The sequence below is a fragment of the Gouania willdenowi genome, chromosome 13 (assembly GCF_900634775.1).
Source record: "Gouania willdenowi chromosome 13, fGouWil2.1, whole genome shotgun sequence".
Lineage (NCBI taxonomy): Eukaryota > Metazoa > Chordata > Actinopteri > Blenniiformes > Gobiesocidae > Gouania > Gouania willdenowi.
The window spans coordinates 14,613,944-14,641,010 of NC_041056.1; the positions used below are offsets into that span (position 1 = coordinate 14,613,944).

The 27,067-nt window shown below is 35.8% G+C and overlaps 2 protein-coding genes across 5 annotated transcripts; one reads left to right on the forward strand and one right to left on the reverse strand.

The window, feature by feature from the left end:
• The first annotated feature begins 1,186 nt into the window (after positions 1-1,186).
• Positions 1,187-4,144, forward strand: il12a (interleukin 12a). Its single transcript, XM_028465034.1, is given in 6 exon segments — positions 1,187-1,205; positions 1,359-1,486; positions 1,573-1,659; positions 1,885-1,926; positions 2,384-2,576; positions 4,011-4,144. Coding segments are annotated over 6 exon segments (603 nt in total).
• Positions 4,145-6,537: 2,393 nt separating this feature from the next.
• On the reverse strand, positions 6,538-26,982 carry LOC114474798 (uncharacterized). 4 transcript variants are annotated; one of them, XM_028465321.1, is made up of 18 exons: positions 26,745-26,980; positions 26,597-26,657; positions 23,081-23,112; positions 19,328-19,360; positions 19,151-19,213; positions 18,653-18,685; positions 18,532-18,567; positions 18,366-18,407; positions 18,138-18,187; positions 17,116-17,168; positions 15,733-15,959; positions 15,370-15,623; positions 13,792-13,917; positions 12,731-12,866; positions 9,841-9,888; positions 9,690-9,761; positions 8,238-8,528; positions 6,538-7,532 (listed from the first exon to the last, which is right to left on the reverse strand). In XM_028465321.1, the coding sequence occupies exons 2-18, from the start codon at positions 26,644-26,646 to the stop codon at positions 7,504-7,506; spliced, it is 1,575 nt and encodes a 524-aa protein (XP_028321122.1). In that variant the 5' UTR covers positions 26,647-26,657; positions 26,745-26,980; the 3' UTR covers positions 6,538-7,503. The 4 variants fall into 4 exon arrangements, with proteins under 4 accessions (XP_028321122.1, XP_028321125.1, XP_028321124.1 ...); XM_028465324.1 differs by lacking the exon at positions 26,597-26,657 and having other exon boundaries at positions 26,745-26,982; XM_028465323.1 differs by having other exon boundaries at positions 18,653-18,682; positions 26,597-26,980.
• Between the last annotated feature and the right edge of the window lie 85 nt (positions 26,983-27,067).

Here is a 27,067-nt window from a genome sequence, read left to right on the forward strand (position 1 = left end):
TAGTGCACCAAAAACCTGTACTGCCTGTTTTTAGTCTGCTAGAGCCAAAAGATTCATTACTAGAATTAATGCAAATGAAGTAAATCCATCACCCTGATTGGTTTCATGAAAGCGTTTATTTGTACGGTTGCCATACAGATAACCCCTGGTGCTGTTTAGGGTTAGGGGTTAGGGTTAGGGTTAGGTTATAACCCAATATCGCAACAATTTTTAGGGTTAGGTTTAGGTTTAGTAGGTTTAGTAGGTTTAGGTTTAGGTTTAGGTTTAGGTTTAGGGGTTAGGGTTAGGGTTAGGTTATAACCCAATATCGCAACAATTTTTAGGGGCTAGGTTTAGGTTTAGTAGGTTTAGGGTAAGGTTTAGTCTCGGTAAACTGGCCAAATAGGGACGCTTCGTACATAGAATACCGGTATATTGATACGTCAACCGTACGTACAGTATAGCCAATGCCTACTTTCATTTTCCATCATGTTCCAGCATCTTTTCTAGAATTAGTTTTTGATCAAGTTTGTTAAACTGTATTATTATTATTATTAATAATAATAATAATAATAATAATAATAATCATCATCATCATCATCATCATCATCATCATCATAACTAGATTTATATTTGACCAAGTGAAAGTATAGAATACAGTTGTTTAAAATAGTGTTTTAATTTGTCAAAGAATAATAATTTTTTAAAAAATCATTTCATTTCACTGCTTCAACACCTTTAATATCTACATATAAAACATCAATACTAAAGTTAACTCGTCTAATTTTTATGCATACATAAACTTTATATATTCCTAAAATGTATCTACAAAAGGCTGAAACAAAGGAATGTATTTATGAAGCAGGACAAATGCATTATTTATTATTAATGCATTGAGTTTAATCATCTGTAGCAAAATTAAACCAAACTTTCTGAAGTTTTTTAATACAACATTAATAATGGTTTTCCCTATCTCACAAACAGAGGGACTCCAGTCCAATTTGAATGACTTCACTCTTGTTGTTCGCTTCAGCAGAGTAACAGGATTTTTCAGTTCGTACACCTGGAGGAAACTCCGGTTTATTACGTTTGGTGGAGACAACCCTGACACCTGACCTGGCCTGCGGGGAACGCCCACCTGCTTGAAAGCTTTAAATACAGTAGACGCAGTAATCAGTGGCATTAAATGCAGGATCTCCCTCAGAGCATGGCAAAGTTGGTTTTCTGTAAGTCACATTTATGATTTATGATTCCACCGGCGCAGAAGACTATTCTTTTTTTATGTATATCTTATGATTGGAGTTAGTGTGGCACAAAGTTTGTAGATTTGGTTGTAAGTTCTTTTCTTTTCTTTTTTTTTTCTATGGTTTCTCTCACAGACTCGTTCCTGCTGCTGTGCGTCATTTTACGCGCGTCCACAGGGTTCCCGGTGAGCGCAAAGGATCACGAAAGTTGTGTTAAACTTTTCGGGGATCTCCTACAAAATGTCACAGCTCTTCTCGAATCAGTGAGTATTCATTCATTCATCCATTCATTCGTTCATTCATTCTAACGCTATAATGAATTAACTGTTCACATGTTTTTGTGCCGCAGCCTATTTTGTGTTTTGGCATCTCTTCTGATAAAGTGGCTGTGAGCCAAACTGAGACGGTGCATGCCTGTGCACCCAACCCCACTCAGGTAAACACTACTTATTCATTTTTAACTGGCAATTGGTTCAATACATGTACTTTTTTTTTTTTTTCCATGTGTTGACTACTATCTTTGTATTTATTTATATTTGTTAGACTCATTCATGCCTTGAAACTTCTATTTTCCAAGATCACTGATTCATTAAAAAAAGTTAATCACTTGTATATTTCCTGTTTTTTTTGTTTTTTTCTTCTTGTTATTTTTCAACCACAGAATTCTGGTTGTGTTTCTCAAAGAAATTCATCGTTCATTGAGGTGAGCTTTTATTCCTGCTTCTTTTTTCTAAAATCCATTTTTATATCTTGATCTTTTAAACTTGTTCAGGTTTAAAAGGTTGTTTAGGTTCAAATTAAAATGTTACTTTAAGAGACATTTGCACATTAGATTTTTAATATTAAATATTGAAGTATATTATATATTGAAGGAAAGAAAAGTTATTTTGCTAAAAACAAAAACTCCGAGAAAAAACTCAATTTTGATTAGTTTTCAGAAACCGAAAAAAATCTCAATTTCAAAGTTGAGTGGCTTTAACCAATGAGAGGATACTGTATCTCCTCTTAAAAGACACTCACTTAACTCAGATTTGACTCCTATCACCTGAACTTAATTGTTTTTTTGTTTTTTTGCAAAAGAACTTTCTGTTTCCTTACTCATGGAAATTCCACATCTAAGAAAATTGACTGGACGTCTTTTTGGTGCATGTGTTGAACAGAGTGAATGTTGGAGGAACATCAATGCAGACTTGGCTTATTACGACATCGCCATACAGTTGTACCTCAAGTCAAATTTAAGAAGTTCCCAAAATGAAACTGCACTTCTGGAACCAACCCGTACAATCATCCAGCGCCTGAGGAAAGTGAGTTTATTACACAAGCGCAGAAGTGAATAACACAATAAAACCACAAGTCACCATTTCTAAGCCTTTGTTATTTACTTACACAGAGCTGCTTCCTAAAGTCAACCACGGATGACTCTGCAGAGGTTGGTTCCTTTTTTTTCCCTTTTCCCTCATTTTAACACAAAATAAGTTTTTAACATATTTTATACTTAAAGTTATTTTTTTTTTTTTAAAGTTCTGCTAACTTAATTATGTATAAATACAAATTTGTGTAACGTTCTTCCTTTCTGAGTAACTTTAACTAATAATATTTCAGTAAATTGAACTATATTTGTTTATAAGTTGTTTTTTTTATATATTTGTACATAAGTAAGCACAACTTAAGTACAACTTAATATAATTAAGTAATGAAATGATAAGAATGATAAAGTGCTGTTATTTCTGTTGTTTCAAATTCATTTAGCACTTTAGTTAAACTGTTATCAAAAAGTACAAGTAGCCAGTCATTGAGGAGGGTCAGGCCAGCTGTGGGGCGTATCGGATGGGCTACAAAACCACCTTAGTGGGGGTTCCGGTACCTATTCACCAACCAATCAGAAAGGGTTTGAAAAAACATCATTTCCGCTGCTTGACTTCCGGTTTGGTTACTGCTTCAGCATATATGACCCTAACCCAGCGGTCTGCAACCTTTACTGTTAAAGGAGCCATTTTGACTAATCTCACCTGGATTAAAGTCCTTTAAGAGCCAAAAAAAAAAAAAAAAAAAAGCCAACAGTAGCGTGTGGAAAATGTTATACAGTTAAGATTATATCGTGATAACACATGATCATGTCGGCCAACACATGCTAATTGCTAATTTCTTGCAATAACTTTCCACACACAAATAAAATCTCTATTTTCTATCAGAACAGTGTTTTTGTTGGTTTAGTTATCGTACAAGAGATTTAAAACTTAAGGTGATGGTCTGTAGATGTTGCAGGAGGTGAAGTAGGAAGGTGGCAGTTATTGCACAATGTGATTTATTTTTAGGTTAACAAATGGTTTTATCATAATTTTATTTGAAGTTAATGTCATTAAACAACAATACCCTCTGTAAGAAAAAAAAAATATTTCTTATTATTATTTTTTTAACTATAGGGAGCCATCACAAAAGAGTCAAAGAGCCACATAGGGCTCCAGAGCTGCAGGTTGCAGACCCCTGCCCTAATCCTATTACAATATCTTATTTTGCAATACCGATCAAGACCGGAAGTGAAGAAGAAGAAGGGGGTGGTTCTGCCTTTAAAGAGGGTGTACCTGCTTAAAAAACCAAAACGCCCCTTTTTGCTGGTGGTCAAATGATCTTGCAGTCAGTCATCCAACCTTTTAAGTTCTCTAAAATGTACACTTTTAGGTTAATCAACGTAAAAGAATTGAGGCAATTGATTATAATTTTTTTGGTTCTGGTAACTGATTCGGGATTACTCTAAACAGCATTCTTTGCTGTGATTTCAGGATGCAGCAGCCAAGATGTGGGACAGTGACTCCTACAATAACCGAAATAAAATGTGCAAACTGATGAGAGGCTTCCATCTCCGAGCTATCACCATGAATCGAGCTATTTGCTACATGTCCTCAGGAGACCACAGGAACTGAACATCCATCATTCCTGAGAAAACATCTCCATTTCTTTCATCCATTACAATACAACCAATGCCCTGATCATCTATTGCTGTAAACCATGTAGGCGCCAACTGTTGGTCAGTCCTATCAAATGAATGTATTTATTTGTTGTTACACATTTGCAATGTATTTATTTTAATATGTATTTATTTCATGGGCTGTAGATTATTTATAATAAATTATTTTTTAAAACTTTTGTTGTTGTAATGATCTATGCATCAGTGGTCGCCAACAGGGGCGTAGCACCACATTTTGGGCCCTGGGTACAAACCATCTTGTTGAGCTTCTACTGAAAGTTAGGTACACTTTTTTTTTTTTTTTTTTAAGAGGGGGCAGTGCCGCCTCAAATAAATGTCTTGCCCCCTCAAATCAAAATTTTCGAAGTAGCTAAAAAATCAGCCGAAAAAAGAACACAAAGACTATATAGCATCAGCTTCCTCTCCCTCTGCTGTGAACGCACACAGACACACCTCCCATAGCCCTCAGTAAACATCCACTCACTGCTAGAATGCAAATAAGCCAAGACAGTATTTCAGGATGGCCACAGAGCAGTAAGATAAAAGATTCAGCTGTTTTGTCAGTCACAACTGCCCCACTAAACATTGTGTAAATGACCAAATAATGCAGTCGTAGATATCTCAGCCCTTCTAAATACACAAATTCAATGAAAGTTCACAATATTCGGAGGATGGCAATTCTCCCATGCTTTTATGACATGACTGCAGTCACTTTAAATCTTAAATTGACTCAATTTTCCTGAAATTATTTCTCAGAATTTCCTGAAATTAGATTGTCACAAAAATCAATGAAATGTAAAAGAGAAAAGTCCTGCAGGGACTGATATCTGTCACTTATTACTTGGACATTGTCGGCGCTTTATATACTTTATGTATCATTTATACGACAAAGTGCATACTTGGGGAAATTATTGTTGAATTTGCTCACTTTTCCCACCTAAAATCTGTGGCCCACTTAAGATCATACTACTTGAAATCAGAAAGTGAATTTTTGTAAAATATTACACAATGGTTAAATTGAATATTTAAAGTTGTTAGCGGCTAGTAAAATAGGAACATGAAGATTTCCTGTGAAACGTAATGAAGATGGAAACAATTGCATGAATTAGGAGAAATAAAATAGTGCATGTTGAAAACTTAAGTGAAAACGAGAAAATGTTAGTATTTAATAAATGCGTTTGGAACCGGTAGCTAGCTTTGAAGTAGCTTGCAGTTTCAGAAAGGTTGCTGACACCTGATCTATGTAATTATTATTTATTTAATTTAAATGTATCCTTAAAAACCTCTTCGTACCCATTTTATCCACAAGAAGTGAGTGTCAGTCAGTGGCACAAGGTCAATCAATCAATCAATCAATCTTTATTTGTATAGCGCCAAATCATAACCAATGGTATCTCAAGGCACTTTACAGTAGAGCAGTCTTAAGGACGGACTCTTCATTTTATGGATACACACATATGCATATATACGTATGTACACATACATATGTATCCCACACCCAACATGAATTCATCATGACGGCAAGGAAAACCTTCTGTTAAGCAGCAGGAACCTTGTGTGGATCCCATTCCTATGATGAACAGCCATCCACGTTATGCTGTGTTGGGTGTGTGCAGAGGAGAGGGTGGAGACAGAGCCGCTGAGTCTCTGTAACTCCACACTGAGGATCCCACGGACCTGCAAGACAAAAGCCAGAAGGAGTACAGGAGCAAACACACAAGGGAAGAAGCAGACATAAAGGGAGTGTTTGAAAGAGGAATGGGACCCTCTCCGGTCCCTCTCTAACCTAAATGACCTCTCTCTTAACGCCCTCTCCAACCTCTCTCCAACCGAGCATGCCAGCCCCCCCCCCCCCCTGGCAGTCTATGCCTATTGCATCTTAATTATGAGCTATGAGCTGGTTCCTAACTAAAAGCTTTATCAAAGAGGAATGTTTTGAGCCTAACCTTAAAGGTAGAGAGGGTGTCTGCCCCCCGAACCGTGGTTGGTAGATGGTTCCAGAGAAGTGGGGCCTGATAACTGAAAGCTCTTCCTCCTATACTACTTTTAGGGATGAATGGAACAACGAGTAGTCCAGCATTTTGAGAGCGTAGTGTTCTGGGGGGATTGTATGGCACTACAAGCTCCTTGAGATAGACTGGTGCCTGTCCATTTAGGGCTTTATAAGTGAGAAGAAGAATCTTGAATTCTATTCTATATTTTATGGGAAGCCAATGCAGAGAGGCTAATACAGGAGTAATGTGATCTCTTCTCCTAGTTTTAGTCAGTACACGTGCTGCAGCATTTTGAACCAGCTGAAGTGTCTTAAGCGACTTGCTCGGGCAGCCTACTAAAAGAGAATTACAATAATCCAGGTCATGTTACATCTTTATTTTTCAAGTCTGGCAAAAGGTGACTGGATGTATGCTTAACAAAACCTGACAATTAATGGGTTTATCCCTTTGTAAACGCCCTTGGATTAAAAAAACATCTGTGAGAAAACATCAAGAATAAGTAGCTGTGTGACAAACTGTATAACAAAGAATGATTTTCATTTCAAAGCACCTAACAGATTCCCACAGAAATCTGACAGTTTACTTTAACAAACAAGAGAAACCAGGTGTGAGGTGTATGGATTCTGCTTTAAGACATTGCCCTAAAGTCATAAAAGTGTTGCTTGTATGAGGCTGTAGCCAAAGATACTGTATACCTTCAAGTCTTTGAGGAAATCAATCTACTTGAAGCTTAACATCAGTAAAAGTTAAGCATTTATGGTTAATAGTGTAATATAGAACACAAAATGTGTTAGACGGATACAACACAAACAAGTAAAAATGTAAATTAGTTAGTAAAAATATATATATACATATCCACAGGATAAAAAGTACGAATGTAAAACAAAAACTGTTTGTACAGGATATACATAGATTGGTCCATAATTCAAATCTTTACAACTCTTTGCAAATTTCTAATGTGATGCAATTTTTTTTTAATTTAAAAAGTCCCCAAAACAAAACATTTAGGCAAAATATTTACAAAAAGTATACACAGCCTACATTATCCTAGATTTTACAGCAAAAACAATGCAGCACTGACTCTACAATTAATTTCTACATAATTAGGTAAAATTAACTCTCCATTATCTCTACAATAACCTGAAATTAAGGTTCGCCAAAGGAATCATTACTTTAAGTCGGTCATCTTTATACTAGCAGAATATTTGACCAGAAATAGACATAAAAAAACATAATTCAAGTTAAGATGTAATGCAGAGACAGAAATGAAGAGGTCGTCGATGACGAGCTACTTGTAATCCTGAGATGATGAGAATGTCTCTTATTTGGCACATCCATTTTCCATCATGTCTGAAAAAGACGCAAAAACAAAGAGAAGGTAATCATTGCATGGATTGGACACTTGAACATCAGCTCCCATTGCTGATCCCAGCATTAGTGGCATTAGAGATCTCTATATACGTCAGGTACACCTGTTGGTCGATACTAAAATTCCAAATATCAAATCGTTGTTGTCCTTTTTTCCCCCAACGTATTTTAAGAAAAATGAAACAGATATGGACAATGGCAACTTTCACATGAGAGCATTAATTTCCCTTTAATTCAGAATAAAAAATAAATTCTCTTTAAACTGACCTTGTAAACACCTCATTCCAAATGAAAATAGCTATTCCGGATTAATTAACTGGTTTATTTTGATTTGAATTCTGATTGGAATAATTCCTCGATATTGTATACGTTTAATTCCCCTTTAAATGAATTCCCATCGTGACGACATAATCCAGAATAGCCGCCCGATGCAAGCGAGACTCGAGCCGAGGCTATTTATTTAATAAGATCCTTAGAAGACATGGAAATAATGAAAAGAGTGGATGGACAAAAGCCCAGAGCTAAAGCAGAATTCAATAAAGGTGAATAAACGTGTTTCCATGTGAACCTCAATTCGGAATTAATATTTCCATGTAAACACAAAGCAGAATTCCTTAATTCCAAATTAAAAAAACATGTAACCGTAGCCAATATTTGCCTCTGTATGCATGTGAGCGTTTGCTTTACCTTGCAGCGTCTGATGGACCTCGTTCGGTAGGTCATCCAGGTCCTCCACACTCTTCCACAGATGATGAGCTGTGGCTTCTCCAGGCCTTCTTCTGCTCTTCCACTCCACCAACATCTTCAGCTTCTGCATAGTCACGTCCTTCTCCGCAGCCTGGATGTCGTCCAGCTCCCGTGAGTTCAAGTCTAAGTAGATGGCCACCTGCTTCCACTCCTTCCCGAGCCGCTTGGCCACCTGCAGGAGCTGCTTCTCTGACATGTCCCGGCTCTGCGTTCTGCTCGTTTTCACATCGACTGGAAACACAAACACCATTACAACTATGGGAGTGCATTGCAGTGAATCTGACGGTACGATTCATGATTTGCATGTCACAATGCGATACAGTATATCCCGATACTACAAAAGTCTGGGGTGTCAAACTCATTTTAGTTCAGGGGCCAAATACAAAGTAGTTTGATATTAAGTGGGCTGCAGATTTTGGGAAAATGGGCAATTTCAACAATATTGTAGCCAAGTTTGCACTTTACACAATGTATAAATCACACAAAGTATGTAAGAGACCAGCAATATCTAGGCAATAAGTGACAGATATCAGTCCCTGCAAGATTTTCATTTTTTATTTAATTTGGGGATATTATGTGCAATAAATTCAGGAAAATGTAGTTCTTTGAAAAAGTTGGAATTTAAAACGACTGCAGTCTTGTGGAAAAAGGATGGGAAAATTGCGATCCTCCAAATATTGTGGAGTTTCATTGAATTTGTTTATTTAGAAGGACTGGGTTATCTACAACTGAATTATTTGGTAATTTAGACAATAATTTGCATTTTTCTCTGTCTTTTTAACATTCTGCTGTGTACCGAAGTGGATGGTCTAAAGGGCCGGATTTGGCCCCCAGGCCTTGAGTTTGACACTGTGCAATTCGATATACATTGAAATATATCATGATATCAATAATTACAAATTTCACCTTTACAAGTACAAAATGGTATACAATACACTTCTTTTTTTTTTAAACATGCAAGAACAAGTAAATGGTAACTACGGTAACAATAGTTCAAGTACTAATGTATAAAACAAGTGTTAAGTTTATCAAACTGTCAAATAACAATTTTCAAATAAGTTTAACTTTTGCTTCTACAACAGATTCTGATTCTGTTAAGTTCCTAAATTATTTTTTAAAAATGCATTGAGGAGTGAGGTAGTTTAACCATGTCTGATGTGGTTCACTGACATCCAGTGATTGGGCATTTACATGCTATGCATATGTTAGCGCAATAAAATTGTTTTTTTGTTAAAAAAAAAACGATAATCGCGTGGTGAAATTTCGCAATATATCGCCAAATCGATTTTTTTCTTACACCCTTAATAGCAACCCATAGAGGAGCTTTTTTTGTTTTTGTTTTTTTTTGAGTAGGGCAAAATATGAAAAAGCAGAATCTGCGTGCAAACCCACCTGCCGTGTCTATCCATCTTTGTTTTTTAGAGGTAGTTTCTTCTTCTGAGGGGCTGCTGCTTCTCTGTGTGCCTATGACACACATGGACATGATGTGAAACACCAAACTAAAAAACATGAGAAAGATTTATCATTGTAACAAGACACGTACTATATGCTCGTTTCTTCGGCTTCTTCTCTGAGTGATCCACACAGTCACCTAAGAGGATAGCAGAGCAGAGATTTGTTTGATTCATAAATTCAAATGTCAAACAACTTTGTTTTGTTGGTAATATTGGCACAAGCACAACTTTTATTGAAGTTTAAATTAAAAAGCCACACCCTCATGCCGCATATTCAATAACAAGACAGGAACATGGAGATGAATCCACAAAGAGATTAAAAGTTTGACTCATTACCCACAGTCATCAATCTTAAAGGGATCCTCCACTGCTTTTACAAATGTGGCCTAAAATCTTTGAAATATCCAAATGCATTATTTTGCACCATATTCATTTATTAACTTTTAAAAATAGGACTACTTTACTGTTTTAAAACCTGTATTCCACCATCTTGAAATCACGTGATTGATGATGTCACGCATTTGCCTGTAAACATCCCATTGTTTTCTATTGGGGTGAAGCATTCACAGCCTGCTTTTTTATAATTTAGCAGCTTTTTCGGTCAAAATGACAATTTGTGCTTTTAGTTTTTCTAAATAATAAATAAAAGTTAAATATGTCGATGTAATTTTGTTTACCTAAAAAGGATAAAAACAGTTGTGACCTGAAAAATTATCTATTACTGCAGAAGGCAACAGTTCCCACTCTGGGGTTTGGTAGTAGACAATGAAGCAGAGAAGAAGAGCTCTCCTAAGTGGCCTTTACTCTCCCTTCAACAGTGCGCAGCTGACGCTCTGGTGGCTGAAATTATAGAGTAAATCACAGACTGTTGAAGGACTCCCACCCAAAAGGACTTCTATTCTCAGGGTTTGTGTGTCTTCAACAGTCTGTGATTACTACGAATATGGTGCAAAATAATGTGTTTTGTTAGACTTACACTACCGGTCAAAACTTTTCGAACACCCTAATTTACTCAGTTATTTATTGCAATTAATGTCATGCAAGTCCAATGAATAGCTTGAAATGGTACAAAGGTAAGTACTGAACAGCCAGAGGTTTAAAAAAAAGGTTTGGTTCCCAAAAACTTAAAAAATAATGTACAGGTCGGTGTCACAGTTTACCTCACACATTACCGGAAAATTAATTTTTGCTAGTTTCGCTGTGAGTTTTGCTATTTCTGTTGTGCCGAGATTGAAAATTCAATTTCAAAGCTAATGTTATATGGCTCCTTTTCTTGGGGAAAATCCTTTTTAGAATTTATTCTTCCCTTCACTAATTTCCCACATCAAGCTCAGTATGGCAATCTGAGTGACAATCTCAGTCAACAACTTGAATAAGTAATAGCGTCTCATGTAGCAATGTCAATACGAATAGGAATAGTTTATTCTCCAAAAAAACATGATTATAAATATACATTGCAATAAATAACAGTTAACCTAATGTAACTTGTGTGCACCTGCTCCAACTTGAGAGCTTTGCTAGTAAATCACTCACCCCAAACAATAATCATCGTGGAGCCGTGTTGTGGACCCATCCGCTCATAAAAAGTTATATTCCTCTGTCTGATGAAGCAGATAGTTTATGAGATGGTGCCGCTGCACACAGTCATGGAGACGGAGGACGAAGTGAACTCCGTCACCCACGATTTAAAGGAAGTTTGGGATCACGGGAATAATTTTAAATAACCATTAAATATTAACTTAATAACTTTTAGCAGGACAAAAACGTTTTTAATATTCTTTTTTAAAACCAAACAAACTGCGACACAGCGACGTCATGCTACCGGTGACCCGGAACCGGAAGTAGCACGCTCAATCCCGAGAGGGAGCCGTAATCTTAAAATTAAAACGTTAGAACATTTAGAACGTTTTGTAACACCAAATTACTCCAAAATAACGGATGCACACACTTGTGGTATTTGGAAGCTGTTGACAAAGTTTCAGGTCGAACAGACACCGCGCCGGGGAGATATCCGCTCCACAAACACAACACACGCATACGGAACATTCTTGCTTTTATAGGTAGATAGGGCCTTTTTGGGTAACAACAAGTGGGTTAACAATTTAAAGCTGTTCTGCAGCAATGAAGGTTGAATCAGTCTTGAAAGCTGGTGCTACGAATTCCTACAGGTGTTCCAACTTTTCTTGGTTACTTACAACCCTACGGTGGCCGACATGTAAAATGCGCAGCATATTCAAAAATGCTGCACATTCCAAAGCAAATGCAAACTCCCAAACAAATGCAAAAACATAAATACCCTGCAAAAGGGCAAAACAACTGCATTAACATTAAATGCGCTACAAGTACAGAAACGAGGCAAAGTGTTTGATATTAATGCAGTTGTTTTGCCTTTTTGCAGCGCATTTGTTTGGGAGTTTGCATTTGCTTTTGAATGTGCAGCGTTTCTGAATATGCTGCGCATTTTACTAAATGTTTGTCGTTTCATCAGTTGCCCTTCTCAGCCACCGTACAACCCCCTCTGTCTGCATAAAAGCAGTGTTAGAACGCACTGTGGTACCAGACCCTCATGAACATCAGCTGAACAGTATTGTTCATGGATTCCATGATTTATTTTTGAACTCAAATTGCTTATTTGTTCTATGCTTTCATTTCAGAGTGCAATGACACAATAAACTGAAGAATTTTCAGTTAAAAACACGAAAGAGTGTGGTGTTCTAAAACTTTTGACCGGTAGTGTGTATCTTCTAATATTACCAATTCAAAGATTTTAGGCTGCATTTGTAAAAACTGTAGAGAAGCCTTTTAACAACAGATTTGTAAAAATAAATATTAATACATAATTTCATTGTCAAGCCCTGCAAAAAAAAAAACACTGATCACTCTGACCTTGAATTTCACAAGCAACAAAAGCAGGTTTAACCACAAAGGACACATTTGAGTTTGACAACTCTTCCAGTGTAAGATTAAACGTGCTCAAACCTTCTCGGATTGTTGCAGACCACACAGTCTGCTCCGTGTTGACCTCTACCAGCGATAGCTTAAAAGGAGGAGGCTGCTCGAAGAACGCCTCAAAGTAGCCTTTCATCTTTGTCACTGCGAGGGTGAATTTCAAATCCTGCACGGAAACACACAAAAGTATTAAAGTCAGAAACATATCTAAATGTCACAAAATGTTAACTTGCTGCCAATTATAGCTAGTTTATAGATAAATACCATCTTAAAGAGATAAGCAGCTATTTTCACTACATCTGTCAGTAGCAGGGTTGGGATTAATTATAATTATATACACGTAATTGGTAATTAATTATAAATATGTTGCCGTTGCAATCACAAGTGAAGTGTAACTGAGTTCAGATAATTCACTTTGTAATTGCAATTAGTGAGAGAATTCTATAAAAATGGTAATTTACAATTTAATTAAATGCAAACCTGTGGAATCATGTTCCAGTTCTATAGTTAACACATACATAGTTAATAATTATTAAAACATGTTTAATATCAACGTTTCCCACTACCTGTAAGTTCTTTTGAGGATCCTTTTACCATTTAAAAAAAAAATCAAAATCGAGGGGTATACTGACAAAAAAGGCTGACACGTTGCCGACACCAAAAATATTAATACCAATATTTTCATTGATTAGGAAGCCTAACAATGTAAACAAGAGATGAAAAACAAATCAGATTATAGATCATATTTTTTTAGTGTAATTTACAGCTGATTTAATACATGGGTCAAAACTGACTCGTTATCATAAGAGAAGCTAACAATGCTAAAACAAGAGGAAGGTTATGTTTTTTGGGGTTATTAATGTCATGCTCATTAATTGTGACTAATTGTAATTGGACTTTAGTAATTGAAAACGTAATTGTAAATTACTTTCAGGGGGGAATAAATGATTGTAAGTTTAATTGTAATTGAAAAAAATGCTGGTCAACGTAATCGTAATTGAGTTTTAAATGAACATGGATAATTGAAGATGTAATTGTAATTGAAAAATGTAATTGACTTTGCTTTTACAGACGTTTACTGCGACACCCACCTCAGGTTTGATCTCTCCCTCGGGCTCACTGAGCAGACGATACGTTCCCTCGTCTAATTTACAGGTGGGAGGCTTCGTTATGGGGATGAAACGCTTCTTGTAGCCACGCACCTGTTTGCCCACATCCTGGGTCACACAAGGACGAGAGGACAGAGTAATGACCACACGATTGGGCTGCTCAATTATAGAAAAAAATTAATAGTCATGATTATTCAAATGATTATTTGTCAACCAAACAGGAATAAAATCCTTCAAGTATGTTCACTTTTACACAAAACAAAATATTTCTTGCACATGATGTGTCTTGCAACGTACAAATACAAAGACAAAACATAAAAATTAAATTATATTAAAAAAATCAAGACAAAAAAAAAAAAATTACAATTGTGATTTTTTTTCCGTACTGTATCTGTTTTTTCATTTTGTTTTTCTTTCAGTGGCTGTGTTTTTCTTTTTTTCCCAGTAGCCCTAATCCTTTTCCATATCAAACCCGACTTGCCTTTCTTGTTTACCCAGTGTTTTTGCTGCGTTTCTCCAGCCATGTTAATGCCATGCAACTAGCAATAACTTCCCTCATGTTGGCCTGCAGACTAGCTTTAGCTCGCAGAGGAGCCTGCATGCGTGTGCATTAAACAATACAATAGTATTAGTAATTGTTTTTTTTCGTGTGTGCCAACCTTTATTCTTTGTAGATATCCTAAATCGTGGAAGTTCGTTTTCTTTAATATGTATAATTAATAAATAAAATAAAATAAATAATAATATATATTTTTTTAATAGTTTTTTTCTCTATTATGTTATTTTTGTAATCGTTCAGTGTAATAATCAAAAATGAGTAATTTCAATCTAGTTTGCACTTCTACATATATATAAAATACTAAATATGTAAGAAACCAACAATATCTATACAATAAGCGACAGATATCAGTCCCAACAGGATCTACACTTTACATTTCCAAGATTGTGTGACAAATTTCTATTTAATTAAGGGAAATATTAGGTTATGATCTGAGGAAAATTGAAGGATTTTGTGGGAATTTAGAAACTGTGAGCATCTGCAAATATTGTTGAGTTTCATTTACACAATGATTCATGTTTTTGTCTGTCATTTTTACTTTCTCCTGCGGGCTGAACTCGATGCTGAAAAGGGCCGGATTTGGTACCCGGGCCATGAGTTTGACAGGGCATGGAAGTGGACCCTTGTGCTAAATTAGGTAAATGTTTGCGCATGGGAAGTAGGATTCCCATGGAAGAAGAAGATGATGTCAGATAACAATGGGCTCCCGTCAGATAAGGCTGCCTGGCCCCTAATCAATACATTTAGTTGTAAACAAAGATAATTGGTACTTACTTATTTACTTTATTCATTTTGTGCTATTGGTATATTGTTTAAAAGTCCTACAAATATTGTTTATATGAAAATGTGCTGAACAACAGCAGTAGGTAAATGCAAATTCCAGAATAAATATGTATCAGATTTAAAGTCTAAATTGAGAGCAACTTGTTTCTAAAAAGCTAATGCTGCAGTGTGTATGTTGTGCTAAATGCTCAGATTGAGCGGATGCTATGATGGAATACCTTGATGTCAGAGGAGCTGTTAGTGGCCAGGTAGACGTGAAAGCTGTAGTTGTGCACGTCACTGCCGAGCTGCTTGTAGATCAAAACCACCCCGTGGTGCTCCACCGCCTGGCTTGTCTGAATGATGGGACCCACGGGTGACAGCGATGTCACGTTCCACTTGACGTGGCTGCCTGAGTGATCCACCGTCGGCTCAATGATAGGACGGTTATTCTTAATGTGCAGAACACCGAAGGTCATCTCATTATCTCCATCTGTGGGAAGTCGTAAGGAATTTAACTCAATATTATTATTATTATCACAGAAAAAAAGACAAAGGCCTAAAAATTTATTTGACATTTTGCACAGCAGACGTTCACTTACGAGACAGGCAGAGCGAGTGAGGGAACTGGATGGACTTGAGGACGGAGGCATCCTTGTTGACTGTATCTACATTGAAGATGGGTCCCGCGAACTTCCAGGAATCGCGGAGGAACGGACCAAATTTGGACCACGAGAGGACGGAGTACTGCACCAGAACTCGCTCAGCTGCTTCGAAAACCAGGCCTGTGAGCGTGCACTCGTAAACACCTTCATCTTCAAGCTGGACCCTAAGAAATACACGCAAACACCACCTCAGACAACGCGGCTTTATAGAATAATCCATATGTAACACTTTAATGCTTGAGCCATAGTGTGATATGGGCTGCTAAAGGATTTGTCGGCCAATTAATTGAGCCAATTTTAGCTATCGGCAGAGTTTTTGCTGCGTGGAGAGACTCTGTCACTCTGGGCTTTCTGCATTATAAACGACCACTTTGAATCAGCAGCAAAGATTACAAAATGACAACACTGGGAGACGTGCACTAGTTCATTGTTTAGTTACTATTTGCCTTTTTTGATTTATCCATGTTGTTTGCGATTTGAGCATTTTTATTTTTTAACGATTTCTTTTTTTGCATTGCATTCTGGAAATACAGTTTGCACAAGTTTGCCTATTCTTATTTACCAGTAGTTTTACATTCCTCATGTTGACAGTACTACTAATTAAAGGTCCATATTTTAATTTAGTAGTGTTTTGCTTTTTTATCCTGAGTATTACAATAATTTGCGTTCCAGGACAGTATACATCCAGTGTATATAAATGTTCTTATTAGTACCGGTATTAACCACTTGCACATGGTTAATACTAACCATATGCAATAGGGCTTTGTGCAATATAATTAGCACTTTAACTAACGAGGTCAAGGGCGAGGTGCAATTTCTTAATTGAGACAAAATATTAACACGTTTGCACTTTAGCACTAAAGCATTTTGTCATCTGCCTTGTGCACTTTAGCTGCAATGGTTTATTTCTGGTCTGTCCTAAGCTAAATGTCCTTATATTTCAGTCTTTGTAATTTATTGTACTGTCCACGTTGTCTCATTTTGGAGTTGTCTGGTTATTCTTTTGTTCTTTCTGTTGTAAACAACATCAACCTGCCAGGGACTACAGATGGAAACTAGCCTGTGGCTACAATCTGGCACATTTACATATTTGTCCATTAATGTGCATTGTCGCTTGTCACAAATAAATAAATAAATAAAAATACATATTGGCAAAAACATGTGCAACTTCATCTGTAAACCAACTGAGACCACAGGTGTGGGTGTGATACAGAAGCAGCATATTTGGGGTCTTTTGTAAAAAGGCATTATTGTAGTTTTTAAGGTTTCTTCCATCCAAACAAAACAGAACAACATGTTGAGGTGAGTGTGTTCACTTACTGTAACTGTCCTTTGGAGAGCCTCCTGGGAGTAACACGCTCATAGGTGTGGTTCTGTTCGAAACACACACACACACACCGTTAACATACCCAAGTTCATCACATCATTCAAATGTACCAGAAAACCAGAGATATGAGGAGTTGAAACATCATTTTTTTTATGGGCCCATACTACGAAGCTAAATTTCTTCTTATCGCGCTAACTTGCAGGATTTATGATGGCTCCTGGGAGTAACACACTCATAGGTGTGTCTCTGTTCAAAGCGCACACATGCACGCAAAAATACACAAAATGACTCCAGAATCACACTACAATGCAACAAAAAACTATAATTATACAAAGAATGCACAAAAACACAACAGGAAGATACAAAAATACACATAATGACAAAAAAATACACCAAATGAAAAAAATATAAAAATGAGTAAAACAAACAACAAACATTTATCATGCACATGTCCCACTGAATTACACCAGGGAAAGCGCACATGCTATTATACTTTGCACTTGCAAATAAACCCCTTTATAACAGTACAGAGTACTGAGTATATACAGCTCTTTGTACATCCAACCTTCAAACACATACTCATTTGGCCATAAATGTCAACTCTACTTAAACTCCCACATGAATACATACTTCCAGAGGGCACTGTACTCGTACCACTAATTTATGTATTAACCCTCATCAATTCCTGCACTAATTACTTAGAACAGTGTTGTTTTTGATCTGAATTACGGATTTTGATTTTTCATATTTTTAAAGAATTATTCCTCAATTGTGATGTAAATTGCTCTCTCCAGTTTCTCTGTGATTGTGATTGGTCTGACGCTGTAACTCCACCTCTGTCACAAGAGCGCACGTAGTCAGGCTAGAATCAACACATTTAACTTAGCGAGTTGTAATCGAGATACGTAGGACAGCTTCTGTCTGACGGAGAATGTTTGGTTAGGTGAAGCCTGCTAACGGGGATAAAGCCAGAATATAACTATCCAGCTTCATAGTATAGGCCCTTTGAGCTCACCTGCTGAATGCCTTTGCATTTCTCACAGCAGAATTTGAAATATTCGTCTTCTGTCAGGATGAGAAACAAAACAAATCAGGCTCAAATTAATAACAATAATAATACATTTTATCTATAACGCACTTTTCATTTGCGAAAATCTCAAAGTGCTATGAAAACACACAACAACAAAGACATGCGACAATATTTTCATCAGAGTAGTGTACATAGTGTATAGGTTGAACATACCTTTCCTTTTTAAAGCATCAGTTTTGTGTTCAGCAGCTGCCCCTAAACAATAAAATCATTTAAAATAAGCATTATTATCTATGGAGTGCTTTAAGTGTAGATTAAGGCTGTCGTTTTGTATTAAAAAGGTAAAGAAAATATGAATGACTTTGGGAGTATTTCTTACTAGTTTTTGATGGTTCTTCATTAGCCTCTTTGTTCTCTGCAGAATGTAAAAGCGACAAAACTATAAACAAACTTTCAAATGCAACAGTGAAACTTTAAATACCAGGGTTAGCAGCACCTACCTTCGTCTTCACCATCGTTATCCAGACAGCCTTCTGGTTAAAGTTTTGAGTGAAAGTGAAAAATGTCAATGAGAAAGTGGATAACTGCAACATTAGTTAAGCTGTGTGACTTTAGGCGTGTCTGCCCCCTTTACTGAGAATTACAAAACATGAATGTCTTTATAAACAGGAATCTACAGCCAGCAGCTAGTTCAGCACTTAAAGAAAACAGGCAGGAAAAGATCCACCTTCCAGCATCACTAAAGCTGCCTAATGAAAAAGTTTGATCTCATTTTAGCCTCTCTGCTGCTAAATTCAAGAAAGTTATTTCCTTTGGGTGTAACCTTAACCCTTTTTGGAAAGATTATCAGTAAACATTAATTATTCAGGTCCTTCTAGAAGGATTTCACTTTAAACCTTCCACACAAACTGTAACATTCTCTGGTTGGTGTTTGTGGTAATCCCTAAAATTCCATCAGAATATTTATAATCTGTGATACAGTTCAAACCGGATCTCACCAGAATTTGCATCTTCCTCAGCCTCGTCCTCTTCCTCCCCTGAACTCTCCTCTGTAGACGTCCCTGTGTTTCAGTTATAAATGCAAAAGATATTTAAGAAAGCAAAACTAATCACTGAATATATTAACAAAAAATGTAATTATTAAATAATCCCAAAAAGGGAATATTTGTGCTTACCTGAGCTGCCGCCATCACTTTCCGATGGTGTATCTATATGAAATGATAAATATAAAATATTTTTATGTCACGTATTTTCAAATCAGACATGTTTACTCAGCTTTGGAGTACTGTTGACTTTTTATATTTGCATTTTTTTTTTTTTTTTTACTGAAACAACCTGGAATTCCCCTAAGAATAGTCTCTTCATATTTATCTTTTTTCCACAGATTTTAGATTTTGTTTAGGGTTTTTGTTTACATGTTATTCAAGGGTAACTTTTATATATTTTTCAAAAAAGATATAGTGTCACATCCACTGTTTTATATTCTGTTTGCACTTGTGGAGTTTGTGAAGTAATTTCATGTTTGCTTTGTCTTGAGCTTATTGTATCTCTCGTATGTACAGTATAAGATGTTGTGGGGTTTTTTATTTTCTTTATTTCTGCCTTAGTTTGTTTGTTTGTTTGTCTGCCCAGGGAATCGAGATAAAAATGAGCTTTTCGTTAACTCAAGGACAATGCACCATTTTTTTACATTTGAACCATTTAAAAAAAAAACATGAAACTTTCTGGGAATGAAGTAATTAAAAAAAGAATTGTCTTTGTGTATCGCATTAGAATAGATTCATCTTTTATACCTACTTATCCTTAACCCTTGTGAACTCTATACTGATTATTTCCTCGTTCATGCATTCTTCACTTCAAATATTCTTCATTTTGTAACCATTTTTTGTGAAATTATTTGTGAGCAAGATTTTTTGAAAATTTTTGATTTCTTTCCATGATTTGCGATCAAAAATGACAGCATTGAGGTGATATAAGCATGGGAAAACTTCAAGCTCCTAAAAATAATGGAGTGTCATTGAATTTTTGAATTTGAGATATCTACAACAGAAATATAGTATTTGGTAATCAAAATTAATTCGATTAATCAAATTTGTAGATAAAAATGATTTTTATTTTGCAAATTCAAATTTTTTTTTTTTTCCCACCAGTTTTTTCTGACTTTTTGTGTTCAGATGTGAGCCAGCCCCCTCTTTGTTTACCCTTTAAGTAGGCTATATGTGTGCCACAGGTACAGTATGTTCAGTTTTTTATTCACACTATGCTGAGATGCTATGGGAAGAGTTTATTATTTATTTAATTGTACTGTTATAAAATATGTAGATATTTGATTTCTTAATCAGAAAATTTAAGCTACTGTGAAGTTGCTGTTGCACTTTTGCTTAAACCTGAGTTAAAGCTTGAAATTGTTGAACGACAGAGCCTCATTTACTGTTTATTTTGGGATTGTTCTATGCATTTTAACTCTTGAGGACAATCACGGCAATAAAGTTCCACTTTTGACAATATATCTGATGTCTGCAGTTATTTTTAAGTGCATTAAAAAAAAATAATCGAAAATCGAATCGAAACTCGATTTTTTTTCAGGCAAAATTGCCCAGCCCTAGTTCACAGTGGATCTTTTAAATCTGTACAATTCTATTATCATAACAAAGAAGCCCTAAACAGTGCCGATTCACACATGCATCATTCATGTGAAATGAACTGAAACCCCCCCCGTGAAGATCCCTGTTTAAAGTGCAATGCATTAACATCCTGGCAGGTTTGGGTCCAGGGGGGCTGCTGCAGTGAACATCTGGCTCACTGCCTGACTGTCTAATGGATGGAGCCAATCCACTTTGGTCAGTTTTATCTTCCACTAACAAGCGTACGCTGCCATCACAGCTACTCCCTCATCAATCTCTCTACTCCACTTTACTTAATCCGTCTGCCTCACCTCACTGTAATCCCACAGATGTACTATCCTGCCTAAATTCTTCTTTCCTTGTCCTCAGATGCCTCTCATAGGAAATTATTTCACCGCAACCTCAAAGCTGAGCAAGTTGGCATCCCTCGTCTTCACGTTGGTGTTGCTGCTGCCCTTTATCAGACTGACAAACAAAGTGCAGTGGAACATAAATACCAATGCAAACCAGAGTCAAACACTGGCTTTCATTGGTTTACTCTGCCATCTACTGGACAAAAGGTAGATTGTTGTCAAATATGTGAATTAAAACTTCCTAACGGTTTCCTTTAACCGTGGTAAGCGACTACTAAATAGGCCTGCTCCATCTCTGTTGAGTAAATAAGGTTTATTACTAAAGGGACATCAAATAGTAAGTGCATTGGGGTTTTATGTGAAGAACTTTTTCTTAAATCTTGTAACAAAACACTTTAAAATTCCAATGGACTTTGACACATTTTTAACTAAAGATATTACCTTATGCCATGGAGGATTCCATTACATTTTGGAGGGGATACAGATCAATATACTGATTATGGATCAGTTTCAAAAATTGAAGATTCCTTATTTCTTAGGGCTGGGCGATTTTGTCTAAAAAAAAAATCACCGATTTCGAGTTTTGATTGGATTCGATTGTTACTTTTCAATGCACTTAAAAATGACTGCAGACATCACATATATTGTCAAAAGTGCAACTTTACTTTATTGCTGTGATTGTCCTCAAGAGTTAAAATACACAGAACAATCCCAAAATAAAAAAGTAAATGAGGCTCTGTCATTCAACAACTTCAAGCTTTAACCCAGGTTTAAGCAAAACAGCAACAGCAACTTCACAGTCGCTTAAATTTTCAATTTTCAAATTAAAAAAATCAGTTAACTACATATTTTACAACATATAACATTACAATTACAAAAATAATAAACTCATTTTTTGCCCAGCCGTACTATTTCTCATAATTGGCAAAATTTTAAATATACATCATATCTCAGTTTGTATTTGATCGATCTTCATCATGAAATTTGGCTCAGTTATGTCGGGTTGGTTAGTATTAGGATTACACATTCAAATGTGACTTTATGGTGCCTACTTTATCCTTATTAATGTATATATAAGTTTCTTTAAAGTATGAATGATCCATGGTACCATGATAAGTATCACTGATCAAAATATCTGGCAAAAACAATATTTAGAGCTTTGCGATCTCAGAGTGCTCTAATTATTTATTTTGTTCAGGCTATCCACTAATGTTGCATTTTTCAATTAAAGGCAAAAAAGTATAAAAATGTAGTTTAAGAGTGAGAAACATGGGGTTTATTCATGTAGCACTTTTTAAAAAAATTAACAGATAAAACAAAGTGACTTTATACTTATTTTATTGATAAATATTCACCACCAAGCAGTTAGAAGTAAATAAATATTGGAAGGTCAAAAGTGATCTTTGTCAGCAGAAAGAGATACAGTGACAGTGGATACTACTGAATGCCTTTAACAGGCTCTCAGTAGGTTATTAGGAAAAAAATGGAGGAATATATATATATTTATATGCTTAAAAAGTCTGTAATATAGATGCGTTTTATTTTTATTAATATGCAGCTTAATGTTAAATTATTATTACATTATTAATATATTGGAAAAGTTAAAAACCTGCATTGCTTTTTCTTCCCAAAAAAAATATTTATCTATTTATTCAAAAATTAATCAATCCAAATACTTACCTTTTGTAGAAATACAATTTGCATTTTCTCATCAAGTGTGTCAAATCTATAAATTAAATTAAATTAAATTCAAAACAATAAATAATAAAATAAACAGGATTTTTTTTCTAAAAAAAAAAAAAATGTAAAAAATACAATTTCAAGTTTTAAAAACACCCAAAAGAAAAGTAGATCCAGCACAAATGACTTATTAACTAACACAATTAATAGTGTAAATGTGTATGCTAAAATGTAGAGTTAACGAAAGAAAGTGAATAGACTTTGACTTTACCTTTGTTCTCAGGCACTGGGATATCTCCATCGCTGTAAAAAAAATTTAAAAAAAAGAAAGTAACTAATCAGTGCTTTAAAACAGTCACTAAACACCTAATGTGTGCTCCACGCTGTCACCAACTGACCTGGAAAAGTTAATTATTCACTTTGCTGATGATGATGATATTCTGTTCAGTCTTTTCTTTAAACCACATGAACAACTTATCAAAGTTTTACACGCGTTTTGACAACTGCCCAAAAATCAATATGTCACATTATGAGTCAGCGTTATCAGTACTGTAAATCCTGACTTCCTCAAAGGCAACAAATGAAAACAAAGAGTGATGACTTTGCTCCACAGTGAGTCAGTTAGTGCAACGCTGTGCCAGGCTCAAAGACGAGCACTGGTGTAACCTGCTGACCCACCCTGAGCTCCAGCATGAGTCAACACGCCTCAGATCCTTCAGGGGAAAAAAAAAAAGAGAAAAGATCCAAAAACCACAAGAGAAACCAGTTCAGAGCTCACGCGTGAGGAAAAGTAGGTCACTCGTGTGTCTTTTCCTGTTTCTTCATCCAAGTTGTAAATATGCAGACACCTCTTAATGGGTCGACTGCTAAGTTAATAAAACAGGAAATGTGCAAATTAAACCTAAATAGAACTGTGATCTTTACTTTAGTGTCTGCTTACACTGATAAGAACCAGTGGTTTCTTTTGGGATGGAAACATCTGTCCAGGAAACGTTCATCCCTCTTTGGGGCCAAGTTGTTCATGCTTTAGCCCAACAGTGACTCAGCAGCTACACTGGGCTCATCCCTGTGAGGAACGTTTGGCATTTGGTTGAAGCAAATTGTTTTATCGTGAGAGGAACCGCCCAGTCTTTCCCTGTCTGGATTATGTCTTAAATTCCCTTTAAACAGCATTGGCCTGTGTTTCTGAAAGATAAAGTCAACATTTCCACGCGCCTATTCATTTCTAACCACTCCCAACAAACACAGTACCAGCAGAGACTAGATAAACAACATAAATCAGTTGGTCCACAACCACAAACAGGAGAACTAAACCAATTAAACTCTGCTGATTTATTCTGCACCTTTAGGTGGACATGAAATTAGCTATTTTTTTTTTTTTTTACCAGTTAACAAATAAGCTAAATCAGGATTCTGTCTTTGAGACGCTTCACTTGCTGTTTATTGAGGAATTTGTGAGTCATCAGTATCACATCTCCTGGCTGTGGTTAACATTATGAATGATAATTAAGGTTGCAGAAGCATAACAAAAGCAACTTTAAAAGCTTGATTTTAGTTTTTTAGGACAATAGAAAATATCCGCAATGTAACTGCAAGAAAATCTGCTTTCTAATATCTGATTTAAAGGCTAAGATTTTAATTTGCAGCTGCGACATAATTTAATTAAATTTATATTTTAATAGTTAGGTCCTATACTTCAACGCTGCCCAACCTTTTTTGCAGCACGGACCGATTTAATGTCCGACATATACAACAAAATAAAATGATACGACAGGCATATAAACTGGCATTTTCCAAATATAATAATAAACGTGAATCCACTGTGTAAACAACTATATTAGCAGCAGGGATAGACAGATGTGGAAGAGAAAATCAGTTAAATATTAAATAGATAATAAATGAAATAGAAATAATTATTATGTATTCTTTATAAGTCTTTCATATCCGTCGATATTGATTAGGGGCGTCCCGATCCGATATTGATATCTTATATCGGTCCGATATCAGCCAGTAAACGAATATCTCCGATATAAGCGCTCTGATAAGTTTTTGTTGTTTTTGTCCCCGCCCTCAGTTGTTCCCACCATATACTGACAGTAAAAATAACTGAAGTGAACTTGAATTGTTGACTGTTGTTCTCTGTTTGAGTAACATCACTTGGTCAAGCCTTTTCTAACATTCCACACTACAAAAAAGGTAATAAACGTATGTATGATTCATGCTGATATCGTATGGACCAATACTCAAAGCTGCAATAGTGGTATCGTATCGAAGTGAAAAAGTAGTATTGGAACATCACTAATATTGTTAATATTGATTCATTTTTTAACCTCTGAAAAATAAGGACCATGAGAAAAAAGGCTGCATTTAAATATTTGTTTTAAAAGTAATCGGAATCTTTTAAACAAAGGTCAACACAACTTTAAAAAAAAAAAAAAAACAGGAGGGAAATGTCAAATAATAAATAAACTGGTCAGTGCTCAAAAAACATTTAAAAGCTTAATAAAACAAAGAAAATTGGAGTATTTTGTAAAAAAAAAAAAAAAAAAATCAGTGCACACAGTGTGACACAAAACAAACAGTAATATTTTAATTTCAAACCAGCATAAAATTGTAATAAAGAAAAGAAAACTGGTTTATTTGCAAGGAAAACTGTTTCACATTTTCAGGCTTTAAGGCCATACTGGTGTATGCAACAATAATCAAATAGAAAACAGAATATACTCAAGGTTGTAATCCTACTAACGGACAAAAAAACTAATAAACAACGGTGAAAATATTACCTCCTTGGCGGAGGAAATTAGGTATTTTTGCACATTATTTCTTTAATCAACAAATGTATGTATAAATTCTAAACATTTCTACTACAGTAGATTCCATTCATCACCACAGAATCGCATTATGTTATCTTTATTCTGCTGTTGTGTTTATTTTAATGACTGCCCTGTACAGTGTCCTTGGGTGTTTTGAAAGGCGCTTTTAAATCAAATGTATTATTATTATTATTATTATTATTATTATTATTATTATATATTCCATTGTTAAGTAGAATATATATTAATATATTATCTGTACAAAATATAATAGAGCTTTGTTCCAGTCACAGACAAACTGTATTAAAAAGACAAGTATTAATAAACTATAAAATGTAAAAAAAATATATTGCTATCGGAGATATTGTAATTTTCTATATCGCCAAAATAGAATATCGATATATATTGCCCAGGCCTCGGTGGACAAAACATACCTGTAGAAGGACACATATCCATCCTAGTAAATTATTAGCTGTGTCGTGTAGTAATAACCAATGCCTTTGTATTATATAAGACTTCACTTATGTCAACACTATCAATATTTCACGTACACGAAACTGCCACACAAAAATGTATCTAATTTTATTTTTGATCTAGTTCAACAGCTTTTAGTTTACCTTAGTGTATTGTTATAATAGGAATTCATTCCCTCCATGTTTGTTGTCAGTGAGTCATAACAGTGTAACAGACAGAAACAAACATACAGATACCTCACCGTCATATACACTCTCACTTATTGTACAAACATGTGTCCATTGGTGTTAAATAGTGTTATTGTGCTGGGTTTTTTTTTTTTTTTTTTTTTGGTCAGTACTGGATACTTTAAAAACAAAAAGGACACTACTTCCTGTATGCACGCGCCGCATCCGCTGTTCGGATCGCGTGCTCCTCCAAACACAAAGATGAACATTAAGCCATAAACACAACGTGTGGTGTGTATATTTTCAGTCTCAGTGAGAGACTGTCAGTCTTACCCGTCCTCCAGCTGACACTCCGCTCCACAGCTGGCCATCACCGCCACCATTCTCCGTCTGACTGTAACCAGACTCCTCAGTTACTCCTTCTATGGCGTGTGTTTGTGTTTGTGTGTGTGTGTGTGTGGCGGCTGTGCGTAAAAAACACCTGTAAGTGCAACGTGATCCTCTCATGGATTCTCAGCGTCTCCTCAATGCTGTCACAATAGTAGAAGTCATTTCATTTCCACATCTTCACTATAGCCACTTCCTTTTAAATTCAGGCATTGGACGAATCCCACACGAAGCCTAAAGTCGCCCTAAGCTAACAAAAAAAAACAAAAAGAAAGCTTCCGGGATTTTACGTAAGAAGTAGGCGAAACGTTGTTTCCCCCTGAAAACAGAATTTGATTTTACCTGACTACTGCAAGGTCAGAGCGTTGTGTTAACAATGGCTGCGGACGGGCTGCGGAAGGTGCAGATGCTTTAGAG